This window comes from Conger conger, chromosome 8 (assembly GCF_963514075.1).
Source record: "Conger conger chromosome 8, fConCon1.1, whole genome shotgun sequence".
Taxonomy (NCBI): Eukaryota; Metazoa; Chordata; class Actinopteri; order Anguilliformes; family Congridae; genus Conger; species Conger conger.
In genome coordinates this window covers 30,200,503-30,214,463 of record NC_083767.1, presented here as the reverse complement: position 1 = coordinate 30,214,463, position 13,961 = coordinate 30,200,503, and the positions used below count along the sequence as shown (strand labels likewise).

The following is a 13,961-nucleotide window of genomic DNA, read 5'->3' as shown; positions in this document are numbered from 1 at the left end:
TGTGTGAGTGAATGGTGCGTGTGCCCTGCGATGGACTGGCGACCTGTCCAGGGTGTATTCCTGCCTTTCGCCCAATGTACGCTGGGATAGGCTCCAGCCCCCCTGCAACCCTGATCAGGATAAGCGGGTTCAGATAATGGATGGATGGATGGTGGTGTGGCCTCAGTGACAAAACCTTGATGTTATAAATCACTTAATGAGCAGGATAGGCATTGTACATTCAAAAGAATCACACAGCTGTGTCCTAAGACTCTTGCATCACCATCAATTTAACCACAATCACACCTGACAATGATTACACAGGTAATTTGGCTTCTTCTGTGAAGGAACATGATTGTGTGACATTGACAGAGAAATAGGCCTAGCTTGTTTTTTGTATGGAAAATGACGTAAATCTCCTTATGATGGCTCTATTCTATGGTTTATAGAGCATAATGATGACTTTGTAGATATTTCATTTGTTTTATGGGTATTGTAATGGCCAATTCAACAAAAACAACTGAAACCTCTTAAATATGCCAAGTGTTCTAATAATTTTGGTCACCACTGTATATTATTGTCATTTGGAAGACGCTCTTATCCAGAGCGACGTACAGTTGATTAGACTGATTAGATGCAATGGCAGCAATTTTGCACCAGAATGCTCAGCACACATCTGCTGAGATGAGAAGGAGAGAACAATTATATATTGGGGATGATTTGGAGGCAGATTAAAAGAGCCAGTTTGGGAATTTAGCCAAGACACTGGGGAACCCCCTACCTTTTGCGATAAGTGTCATGGGATCTTTCATGTCCACAGTCTAATCCAAATGATGGTGTCACAGTCTCCATCACTGCACTGGGGCATTGGGGTTTATTTTACCAGAGGGAAGATCGCCCCATACTGGCCCACCAACACCACTTCCAGCAGTGGTTTTCTCAGGAGGTCTCCAATCCAAGTACTAACCAAACCCACACCTGCTTAGCCATTCGGCAGAAGCAGGGTGCATGGAGGCATGTCTGGTAGTGTATGTCATCATTGTTTGTCCAGTAGTCGCAAAACAACCATCAGAAAACAGCATATAGGCAGCCTGGAGCAGCCAGTAGGCTAGTCGTATATGACAGGGACCCAGAAGGTTGGTGGTTCAAGCCCCAGTGTAGCCACAATAAGATATGTACAGCTGTTAGACCCCTTTAATCCCACATAGCTCCAGGTAGGATTGTCCCTTGCTTAGTCTAAGCAACTAAGTTGCTGCTAAATAACTGTAATGTAATAACAGAAACATATGAGTCTAACTAAACTACACTAATAAATACTCTAAAGCAACATACTAACACTATGAGAAGAGCTAGAGCTAGTTGTTATTGATGTAAACTTTATTTTCCAGCATGTGTAAAGTAGTGCTTTATTAAGTAATAAATTGAATGAACCAATTACATTTTTTAAATAGAACATTTATTTCCCCAAAAAACAAGTTTCACAATTGTTGGGACCCCTGCTTTAATCTGCTCCATGGTTTGTCTCATACATTCGCAGAACTGGTTTTCTGTGGTTGAAGTCGAGAATGCCTCATTTAATTTGTACTGCGCAAAACACAAGAATATTATCTCTATTCTGCAGAGGAGAGATCTGCTAAAAGAATACAGCAGGATCATGACCTATTGAACATGATTGAACATGAAAAAGCCATTAATGTACACTTGATTAAATCTAGGCTGCTTTCACACAAAAAAAGTAACATGTTAACGCGTGACAGCCACTCCTGGCAGGGTTTGTTCCCTAAGAAAGTAAAAATAATGTTTCAGTTTCATACTGTATAAGCAGAAAGAAACTATCTATGCACATTTGAGCTGATAGCTTTCAGCCCGATGCTTCTGTTCTTCTCACTGGCTTTCAGTTTCAACTTCTCGGTTCTCTTACTAACACTTTTTTCTTTTTTTCACCTGTTCCTCCACACCTTTTTTATGTACCTCTAGGAAGTGAATTTTCCCATTTATCAAAAGCAGCATCTCAGATCTCAGATAAGCACTATTATTACATGCTGAGGTAACGTGCGCTGATCTCGGATAAACATGATTATTGCATACTGAGTTAACATGCCATGCACTGATCTCAGATGAGGACTGTTATTACGTATGGAGCTCAGATGAGCACTGGTTATTGCGTGCTTAGTTAATATGCTGTGCATTGATCTCAGATGAGCAATGTTATTGCATGCCGAGTTAACATTCTGTGCTCTGATCTCAGATCCGTGGTGCTGCTGATGACACGGGGGAATATGGTTCAGAATGTTCCCTCCCTCCTTTCTTTCCCCATCCCTCCTTCACTCTGCATTCACATACTCCTCCAACCTTCCAGCTTGCTCGTAGGCATCTTCCTCTCTCATCCTCCTCCTCCTCTGCCCCTTGACTCCACACCCTGCCCTCACCGGCGAATTGGAGTCTAGGGAAACCCGCTCTCCAATGGTCTCGTCCTCACTGGCGCCCTCCTCCTCCTCTTGCACACTGTTCTCTGAGCCAGACTCGTCTGAGTCATCTTCCTCCAGGTAGCGGTAGCCTTTTACCTGAAACAATCAGCCAATTAAGGAAGGTGTGATAGTTAGAGGATGTCGTTTGGAATTCTGAGGTTGCAGGTTTGATTCCCAGGTGGGGGCACTGTTGTTTCAGAATTGGTTCAGTAAAATAACCAGCTACATACAGTGGGGCAAAAAAGTATTTAGTCAGCCACCAATTGTGCAAGTTCTCCCACTTAAAAAGATGAGAGGCCTGTAATTTTCATCATAGGTATACCTCAACTATGAGAGACAAAATGAGGGAAAAAAAATCCAGAAAATCACATTGTCTGATTTTTAAAGAATTTATTTGCAAATTATGGTGGAAAATAAGTATTTGGTCAATAACAAAAGTTCATCTCAATACTTTGTTATATACCCTTTGTTGGCAATGACAGAGGTCTAACGTTTTCTGTAAGTCTTCACAAGGTTTTCACACACTGTTGCTGGTATTTTGGCCCATTCCTCCATGCAGATCTCCTCTAGAGCAGTGATGTTTTGTCGCTGGGCAACACAGACTTTCAACTCCCTCCAAAGATTTTCTATGGGGTTGAGATCTGGAGACTGGCTAGGCCACTCCAGGACCTTGAAATGCTTCTTACGAAGCCACTCCTTCGTTGCCCGGGCAGTGTGTTTGGGATCATTGTCATGCTGAAAGACCCAGCCACGTTTCATCTTCAATGCCCTTGCTGAAGGAAGGAGGTTTTCACTCAAAATCTCACGATACATGGCCCCATTCATTCTTTCCTTTACACGGATCAGTCGTCCTGGTCCCTTTGCAGAAAAACAGCCCCAAAGTTCTTTGGATGCAACTCAGCATTCTTTCTCCTCCAAACACGACAAGTTGAGTTTTTACCAAAAAGGTTTCATCTGACCATATGACATTCTCCCAATCCTCTTCTGGATCATCCAAATGCTCTCTAGCAAACTTCAGACGGGCCTGGACATGTACTGGCTTTTCACTCTGGATAAGCAGGTTCGATTTGAAGTTTGATTTTGGAAAATGTATAAAGAAGTGCAGCAAATTATAGGATGCTCAGCTAAAATGATCTCAAATGCTTTAAAATGGCAACAAAAACCTGAAATAAGCGGAAGAAAACGAGCAACTACTGTTAAATCGGATCGAAGAATAGTCAGAATGGCAAAGATTCAGCCATTCATCAGCTCCAGAAAGATCAAAGATGATCTAAAATTACCTGTAAGTGCTGTTACAGTCAGAAGACATTTGATCAAAGCTAAGCTATCAGCAAGAAGCCCCCGTAAAGCACCATTGTTGAAAAAAGGGCATGTGCAGAATCGGTTAAAATTTGGCAAGAAACACATCGATTGGCCCAAAGAGAAAGAGCGTAACATTCTGTGGACTGATGAGAGTAAAATAGATTTTTCTGGGTCTAGTGGTCATCGACAGTATGTCAGACGACCCCCGGGTACTGAATTCAATGTCACGTTTCATGTATGTTTAGTTATTGTCTTGGTTATGTTATTGTCATGTCGCGTATTATGTTAGTCTAGTCTCACCTCGTTTTTATGTTTCATGTCATGTTATGTTTCAGGTTTAGTTGTTATGATTTAATTGTTAGTCTTGCCATGTCATGTTATATAGTTTTTTGTCATTGTTTTGTAAACTTGTTATGTCACAATTTATGTTCCATGTTGTACTATTCATTGATTTAGCATACACTTTTTCCTGCTTTCTCTCTCTCCCTTTCTATCACTCACACCCAAATTGTTTCAATTTCCCTTGTCTATTTACAAACCTACTAATGCTAGATCAGTAATACTAATAATAATACTAATATTCTAATCATGTGTTCATGTTACCTTACGTTTCTTGTGCATGTCATTTACTAATTTACTACTGCTAGGGCAGGATAGGTTTATTACTAACAATTACTAATTACCTTGTTAACTTGTCAATCCTCCACACCTGATTTCCATTCTCTTGCTGCGCTCAAACTAATTGTCTACACCTGTCTACACCTGCATATAAGCTCAGTTTCATGTCATGTCTGTGCGAAATTGTTTGCCTCCTGTTCGTCAGTGCAGCTCTTGAGCGGTTATACCAAGCCATTGTCTACCTGTTACGAGCCAAGCCTGTTTATTGACCATTGTTTATTAACTTCTGTTTTGTTGACCATTGCCTGCCTGCACCACGATTTTGTCTGCTGTTTTTGTACTTTTGCCCCGCGGAGCAGACTTCGGTCTTGACTCTTGCACCGTCATCGACCCTGAGCCAACCTACCGCCCGCCTGTACTTCTGCCCCGCTGACAGCTTTCCTGGCTACCGGACTTCTTGCATGGTGTACCGATTACGAGACTGCCTTCTCCCTCGGTACTGCGCTTTGGCTTTCTGGCTGGATTTTACGTGTACGAACATTGCTTGTTTTTGACTACGCTCTCTGGATATTCCCCAAATAAAGCCCTGACGGGACTTTATTTCACTATTGTTTCTGAGTCGTGCATTTTGGGTCCAACCCCCCCACGCACCTGTCTCATTCAAGCCACAGTACACTGTGAAGACAGTGAAGCATGGTGGTGCAAAACTCATGGTATGGGGATGTTTCTCATACTTCAGTTTTGGGTTCATATACCAGGGATCACGGATCAGTATGAATACATCAAAATACTTGAAGAGACTATGTTGCCGTATGCTGAAGAGGAAATGCCCCTGAAATTGGTGCTTCAACAAGACAATGAACGCAAACACATGAGTAAAAAGAATAATAGAGGCTGGATAAAATTTGCTAATGCTTTGATTTGGAATTGAATGTGTAATGTTTCCACTACATTTGAAATATTGAACTAAAAGGAATTAAAAAATATTTGTACTTTATTCACTTTTTTTAATGCACTGCTATTTATTTGAACACAACTGTATATACTACATGAACACGTATTTGTTGTACTGTAACATTAGATGCAAGCCTATGAAAACTATTGAAGACATCCTGGGGAAGCCCCTTCGGCAGGGGAGGCCCTGGGCTGCAGCCCATGTTGTCCATTGGTTTAACGCAGCCATGTCTACAGGTGTTAATATTATGTCCTTAGCTGGACCACAAGTTTTTTTTTTCCTGGTAAAGTTTTTTTTTGTACCCTGCCTAACATCACGCTATGTTTTTTTTTTTTTACAAGTTCAAGTTCAAGTTCAAGTTCAAGTTCAAGTTCAAGTTTCATTTTATTGCAGGCCTACAAGAATGAATTTTGCTTGTGATGTTACTCTCAAAGATTTTGTTGCTGCTATATTCCTATATGCTCTAATACTGCATGAGCAGCTATACCCCATTGACTACCTATACTTACTGATCTGTATATTTTTAATTTAATTTTTCTTGTGGTAGCTCCATACCCATTTCTCAGCGCCTTGTAATCTGGACGTGTAAGCATTGTGAAAGAGGGTGTTTAATTTGCATAATTAGTAATAGTCTTAGTAAATCAGTCTATAATATGTCCATATCTGCGATGATTTGCAAAAGAGCAAATGTTTCCTTTTTAAATCTGGCCCTCTGTATTTCATTGCAAAATAAAGAACAACTTTTTGTGCAATTGTTTTGAATTTGTAGCACTTTATTATCATAATTTAGTTATCACAAAACTAAATTGTGCTAGTATTGTACAGGGTAAAAGTGTTTTGCTTCATTAAAAAAAAAAAACTACTAATTTACATAAGTATGCATGTAAAGCCAAAACAAGTCCAAGGAACCCTCTGCAGACCTCCGCAATAAATGTATGGCAAGGCATAGACCAGGGCAAGGGTATAAAACTATTTCTTAGGCTTTGGGTGTTCCCAGGAGCACAGTGGCTCAACAATTGTGAAATGGAAGAAGTTTGGAACCATCAGGACTCTTCCTAGAGTTGCCTGTCTGGCTAAACTGAGTAACCGGGCAAGAAGGGCTTTGGTCAGGGAGGTGACCAAGAACCCAAAGGTCACTCTAACAGAGTGTATGGTAGATTCACTAGACGGAAGCCACTCTTGGGTAAAAGGCATATGACAATCCATTTGGAGTTTGCCAAACGGCATTTACACAAACATTAAACTCTTTGGGGAGAAGTCCAAGCACTATGTCTGGTGAACACCAGGCGCTGCTCATCACCTGGCTAGCATGGTGGTGGCAGTATCATGCTATAGGGGTGCTTCTCAGCAGCAGGGACAGGGATACTGGATGAATGCAACCAAATACAGAGAGGTCCTGGAAGAAAACCTGCTCCAGACTGCAGGTGACCTCTGACTTGGGCAACGTTCACCTTTCAGCAAGATAATAACCCGAAGCATACAGCCAAGACATCGCTGGAGTGGCTTTGGGACAAGTGTCTGACTGTCCTTGAATAGCCCAGACAAAGCCCAGACTAAAACGCCATAGAACATCTGTGGAGAGACGTGAAGATGCTTCCTATCCAATCTGATGGAGCTTGAGAGGATCTACCAGGAATAATGTAGTCGCATTACTTATATAAAAGAATGATTTCAGTTTTTGATTTGGAATACATTTCCAAAAATATCTAAAAACATGTTTCCACTTCCATAATGGGTTATTGAGTGTAGATTGATTGGCAAATTAAATCTACAACACAATAAAGTGTGCAAAATCTGAAGGGGTCTGAATACATTCTGAAGCTACGTTAAATATATTTTAAAAAATGTATTCTGAGGAGGCAGTGCCTCCCTTGCATACATGGCGGAGCCTCCACTGGTGGTATATCACTATTGTTTTGTATAAGCGTGGTTTACTGTGGTATGTTACGTGAAGTATCTGCGATGCACTCCCATGTATTCCTGTTGTAAATTGAAAACACTGTGGGTATTATTTGTGTTGTAATAATGGATCGGCCGTCCGGTGAAAACTGAATGACCCCCTGCTTAATTTGTTCTGTCACTGAGCGTGTGGATAAGGCTGTCTGCTAAGCAATTAAATTAAAAAGTTCTGTTGGTAATGTGACAACCCTCTGTGTCTAATAGACTTGTAGGCTGCTTAAAGCTGTTTGTCCTTTTCCCTACCTGAGCAGGTTGCTACCTAGTGGGTGGGGCTAGGGAGCAATTATCCCCAACCAGGTGCAGCTGCCCAAGTTTCTGGTGCAGAGGCTTAAAAAGCCTCCAGTCTCATTACCGGGGGGTTTTACAGAAGCTCCACATTTTGTTATGCTTTAGCTTGTAGCTTTTGGCTTTGTGGTTTGTTTGGTTTTTACACCAGTCTCACCATACTTTCCATTGCATTCACTACACTACTTTTTTTATTTTGTATTTTTTTGCCAAATTGTGTGTGTGTGTCTCCAATTTTGTTATGGCCTAGAGCCAGACCATAACAGTAAGGATAGGGTAGGGAAAGCAGTAAGTGTCTTGCAAGGGGAACAGCCCCCAAGCCATGTGGGGGGGGATCTGAACATGGTCCAAGTCAGCTGCTTCACACAATGCGCCACACGTTTCACCAGTAATACTATATCAGCTAGGTCTGCAGTTAAAGCTGTTATATACCTTGCAGTTGGCCACATGACAATAATAAGCACACAGATGGTCACACAACACAGCCAGTCACATAATATGATGATTGGAAGCAGAAATAGCGTCATGTGACACAGTCGTCAGCCTGGGTACCTTATGTTTTGGCCGGGGGATTCGGGGCAGTCTATAGGGCACCTTCTTAGCCAGCCGCTGCTCCATCAACCAATAGCACATTCCTGCTGTTACCAAGGTTGTGAGGAGAATGCCGATTTTAGCCTGAATTCAGCAAAGTGAGAGAAACACAATTAATAACTAAATAATACAGAACATACATTTTTATGTTCATTACTTTATTTAATACACTTTTGTAATCTATCTTTTCAACATATTTTTTTATTATTTAAAAGCTGTGTGTGGCTAGCAGCTCTGAAAGAGGACATACTGTCACGTTTCAGGTCTGTCTTGCCATGTTTTATGTTTATTCATTTTGTCTTAGTCACGTATTGTCTTATCTTGTATTATGTTAGTCTAGGTTCGTCATGTTGTTTAGTTTGTTTCTTGTTACGATTTATTTTTTCGTTATGTTTCGTTACGATTATTTTACCTTGTTATGTTGAGTGGTTATCGTCTTAGTTCGTTTAGTGTGATGTTTTGATTTATATTTATTGTTACGCTGACTGGTCGTTGTTTAAACATACACTTTTACATGTCTTTCCGCAAACCTTGCGTTCCACCTTTCTCTCTCTCTCTTTCTGTCATTCACACCCTAATTGTTTCTATTTGTCTATTTACTAAAACTACTAACGCTAGATCAGGATTGGGTAGAACTAACAAACTAATCGTGTTCATGTTACCTTACGTTTCTCGTGCATGTCATTTACTAATTTACTAATGCTAGGGCAGGATAGGTTTATTACTAACGATTACTAATTACCTTGTTAAACTTGTCATCCATCGCACCTGTTTTTCATTTCCTTGCTGCTCTCTAACTAATTGTCTACAACTGTCTATACCTGCATTTATAGCCCAGTCGCACTACTGTTCTTCGCGAAATTGTCTGCCTCTTGTACGTCAAAGCAACTCTTGAGCATTTACTGTCATTGATTACACGTTACGATCCAAGCCTGTTTACCGACCATCGATTATTGATTTCTGTTTTGTTGACCATCGCTTGTTTTTGACCACGTCCTCGCCTACCGATTCTGTACCTTTGCCTCGCTGTTTGTTTTTTGGTTTCGATTTCTGCATCGCCCTCGACTACGACCCTGCCTGCCGTCCGCCTGTACTTCTGCCCTGCTGACAGCTCTCCTGCTAACGGACCTCCCTGCACGTCTACCGACTATGAGTTTGCCTCTTCCCTCGGCACCGTGCTTTTTGTTTGTTTATTGTTTGCCTGCTTGTTTGCCTGCACCTCCACCTTCCAACCCCATGGGAACCTGGCAATTCCGGGAGCCACAACAACCCCCGCCGGAGAGGTTCGGCGGAGAACCGGAAAGATGCAAGGCGTTCCTGCTCCAGTGTGACTTTGTGTTCCGGCAGCAACCACAGACCTATGACTGTGATGACCGCCGGATCGGCTACGTGATGGGGTTACTCAAGGGGAGAGCCTTGGACTGGGCTACAGCTGTGTGGTCCGGGGGTTCATTCCCTCCCCGGTACCCGACCTTCGCTGAAGAGATCCGCAAGGTCTTCCAGCACGCATCCAGCGACCAAGAGCCATCCCAGCACCTGATCGCCCTTCGCCAAGGCAGGAAAACTGCGGCGGACCATTCCATTGACTTCCGCACTCTCGCGGCAGCCACCAACTGGAATGATGCGGCTCTGGCAAACCTGTTCCTGGCCAGCCTGAGTGAGGCACTCTAGGACGAGTTGGCGCGTCTCGAACCCATCATTCAGTTCGACCCACTCGTCCGTGCCGCCATCCGTTTGGACAACCGTGCCAGACAACGCCGGACTGAGAGACAGGTCCCACCCACCCAGGCTTACCCCAGGCGAGGGTCAAGTCCCCGACCGGAGGAGAAGCTAGCTGAAGGAGTCGAACCCATGGACCTTTCCTGTGCCGTTATGAAAATATCACCTGAGAAACGGACACGTCGGAGGGTGACCGGTTCCTGCTTCTATTGTGGGAAGCTGGGACACACCCAAGTTCGGTGCACCCTCCGGTCCAAGAAATCCGGCTCATGGAGAGAGTACTCAACAGATATGAAGGGTCTGCCAGGAACGACCATCGTCCCACGCTTACGGCCATGTTGATGCTTCCTGACAGAGCTGTCCAGGTTAACACGCTGGTGGATTCCGGAGCTGATGCGAACCTTATTGACGAGGTAATGGTCATGGAACTGGACATTCCCACCCTCCCACTGCCCCATCCTGAGAATGCTCGGTCATTGGATGGAAAGACGTTTTGCCGCATGACCCACATCACCAAACCTGGGAAACCATCATGAAATGATTCAGTTCTGCGTCATCCGGTCCCCTAATGATCAGCTAATTTTGGGATTACCGTGGCTCCAAAGACACAACCCCAGCATCGACTGGAGTTCAAGCCACATTCAAGCCTGGAGTCATGAGTGTCACCAATCCTGCCTGCGATCTGCTCCTGCACCAGCAGAGGGTGCACCCAACCCACTACAAGTCCCCAAGCCTTCCCTGGAAAAGGTGCCCACCCCTTACCACGACCTAGGCACGGTCTTTTCCAAGACACAGGCAGAAACTCTCCCCCCTCACCGACCCTATGACTGCGCCATCGAGCTGCTACCCGGTTCCACACTCCCCTCAAGCCGTCTCTACAATGTCTCCAGACCGGAAAGGGAGGCCATGGAGAAATATATCCGGGACTGCCTAGCTAATGGACTGATTCCCCGTCCTCTTCACCTGTGGGTGCCGGATTCTTCTTTGTCCAGAAGAAGGATGGCTCATTGCGTCCCTGCATTGACTTCAGAGAACTCAATAACATTACAGTAAAGAACAAATGTCCTCTGCCATTGATGGACTCCGCCTTTCACCCGCTACACGATGCCACGATCTTCACCAAGTTAGATCTACCCAACGCCTACCACCTGGTTCGTATCCGAGAGGGTGACGAGTAGAAGACCGCTTTCAATACCTCCCTCGGACACTTTGAGTACCTGGTCATGCCATTTGGCCTCACTAATGCATCCGCCGTGTTCCAGGCATTAGTGAATGATGTTCTTCGGGACTTACTGGGCCGACACGTATTCGTTTACCTGGATGACATTCTGATTTACTCCACCAATGCCAAGGAACATGAAATTCACGTCAGACAAGTTCTCCAGAGACTGTTGGAGAACAAACTGTTCGTCAAGGCGGAGAAGTGTGTCTTCCACACTTACAGCGTCAAGTTCCTTGGCTTCATTTTGGAAAAGGGACAGATCAGGGCGGATCCCAAGAAGGTTCAGGCGGTCACTAACTGGCCCACGCCTGTCTCTCGTAAACACCTCCAACGCTTCTTGGGATTCGCCAACTTTTACAGAAGATTCGTCCGGTCCTACAGTCAGGTTGTCTCCCCCCTCACCAAGCTTACATCCACTGCCATGCCATTGTGTTGGGGTCCCGAAGCAGAGGGGGTATTTACCAAGATCAAGAGACTATTCTCCTCCGCTCCTATCCTGGTGCACCCTGACCCCACCCGCCAGTTTTTGTAGAGACGGAGGCGTCCGACACTGGGGTGGGAGCTGTGCTGTCACAAGTCTCTGCCTCCGACAACCGGTTACACCCATGCTCTTTCTTCTCCAAAAAGCTTTCTCCAGCGGAGATAAACTATGATGTGGGGAACCGAGTACTCCTTGCTGTGAAACTGGCACTAGAGGAGTGGAGGCATTGGCTAGAGGGGTCCGAGAAACCTTTTGTCGTCTGGACAGACCAGAAGAACTTGGCATACCTCCAAACAGCTAAGAGACTGAACTCATGCCAAGCTAGATGTGCACTATTCTTTGGAAGATTCAACTTTGCCCTCACCTACCGCCCAGGTTCCAAGAACGTTAAGCCAGATGCCCTGTCTAGACAATTCAACACCTGTCCCGAGCGTGAGGCGCCTGAGAACATCCTCCCGGTTTCCTGCACCATCGCGTCAGTGACTTGGAGGATTGAGGCGGTGATCAAGAGGGCTCTACGGGAGGAGTCCGATCCCAGGTCCAATCCCGGAACCCGCCTCTATGTCCCCTCAGCTGCTCGGACACAGGTGCTTCAATGGGCTCATTCATCTCCCCTGTCCTGCCATCTCGGCTTTACCCTCACATTGGCGGTGCTTAAACGGAAGTTCTGGTGGAGCACCATGATCCCCTACACCAGGCACTTCATCAAGGCGTGCACCACCTGCGCCAGAAGCAAGGCCTCCCACCAAGCCCCTGCTGGTCTGCTCCAACCTTTGCCTGTGCCCAGCCGACCCTGGAGCCACATTGGGGTGGACTTCGTTACCGGACTTCCCTCTTCCGAAGGTAACACCACCATCCTCACCGTGGTGGACCGGTTCAGTAAGGCGGCCCACTTCATCCCTCTACCTGGATTGCCCACTGTCCAAGAAACCGCAGACGTACTAGTCAAGGAAGTGTTCCGCATCCACGGAATCCCCTCAGACATTGTATCTGACCGGGGTCCACAATTCATTTCTCAAGTGTGGAAAGCTTTCTGCCTGGCCCTCGGTGCCACAGCCAGCCTTTCATCCGGCTACCACCCTCAATCCAATGGGCAAACCAAGAGGGTCAACCAGGATTTAGGAGCCGCGCTATGTTGTGTCTCTGCCCAGAATCCGGCTTCATGGAGCAAGATGCTCACCTGGGTTGAGTATGCGCACAACACCCTGCCTGCCGCCACCGGAAAGTCTCCCTTCGAGATCTCTCTAAGCTACCAACCTGCATTTATAGCCCAGTCGCACTACTGTTCTTCGCGAAATTGTCTGCCTCTTGTACGTCAAAGCAACTCTTGAGCATTTACTGTCATTGATTACACGTTACGATCCAAGCCTGTTTACCGACCATCGATTATTGATTTCTGTTTTGTTGACCATCGCTTGTTTTTGTTCGCCTACCGATTTCGTACCTTTGCCTCGCTGTTTGTTTTATGGTTTCGATTTCTGCATCGCCCTCGACTACGACCCTGCCTGCCGTCCGCCTGTACTTCTGCCCCGCTGACAGCTCTCCTGCTACCGGACCTCCCTGCACGTCTACCGACTACGAGTTTGCCTCTTCCCTCGGCACCGTGTTTGTTTACTGTTTGTCTGGCTGGATTTACGTGTATGGACTTTGCTTGTTTTGACTACGCTCCTGGGATTCGTCCCGAATAAAGCCCTGACGGGACTTTATCCGATTATTGTTTCTTGTCGTGCATTTTGGGTCCAACCCCCACGCACCCGTCTCACATACACAAAGTCAGAGAAGAGAATGATCAGTGAACACGGGATGGTGTTTTATAGCTTGATTCAAATTAATTAATGAAAAAATGTATCAGATATTTACCCTCATGGGGAGGCCAGACCACAGATATACGATGAAAATTGCAACGGCCTGCCACCAGTGGTATATGGTGTACACAAAGTCCAACCTCTCTTTATCTTCATAAAGCATTCCTAGCAGAGCTGAGAAAGGGGGAAGAAAGAAAGAGATTAGCGCAAAGGCGAACAGGAGATCCGTTGACATTGAATCATATTCCATGGAGCGAGCTAGCTCAAAAGTGAAGGGGTCTGATTACCTTTTGAAGCCACTGTATACAGCTGCAAGCAGAAATTAAGGGGTCCAAGCACTCAACGTGATATATACATGCAAATGATTCATGATTCAGAGTAATCAGACCCCTTCACTTATTGCATACTTTATTGTGTAGATTTAAATTTAAATGGATAAAATCAATCAATCTACACTCAATCACCGAAAATGACGAAGTGAAGTTTTAGACATTTCGAATCAAATCTTTCATTTACATAAGTATTCAAACCCTTTGCTCTGGCACTCCAAATGATGTCCAAGTAATCAGGTGCATCC

The 13,961-nt window shown here is 44.9% G+C and overlaps 1 protein-coding gene across 1 annotated transcript in view; it reads right to left on the bottom strand.

Annotated features, from left to right (window-relative positions):
• Positions 1-1,369: 1,369 nt before the first annotated feature.
• Positions 1,370-13,961, bottom strand: part of unc93b1 (unc-93 homolog B1, TLR signaling regulator) — a 60,563-nt gene continuing 47,971 nt past the window's right edge. The window contains exons 11-13 of the mRNA XM_061251732.1: positions 13,440-13,558; positions 8,119-8,241; positions 1,370-2,543 (exon numbers count right to left, since the gene is read on the bottom strand). Coding sequence (XP_061107716.1) covers positions 2,304-2,543; positions 8,119-8,241; positions 13,440-13,558 — 482 coding nt within the window. The 3' untranslated portion in view covers positions 1,370-2,303. The remainder of the gene's footprint in view (positions 2,544-8,118; positions 8,242-13,439; positions 13,559-13,961) is intronic.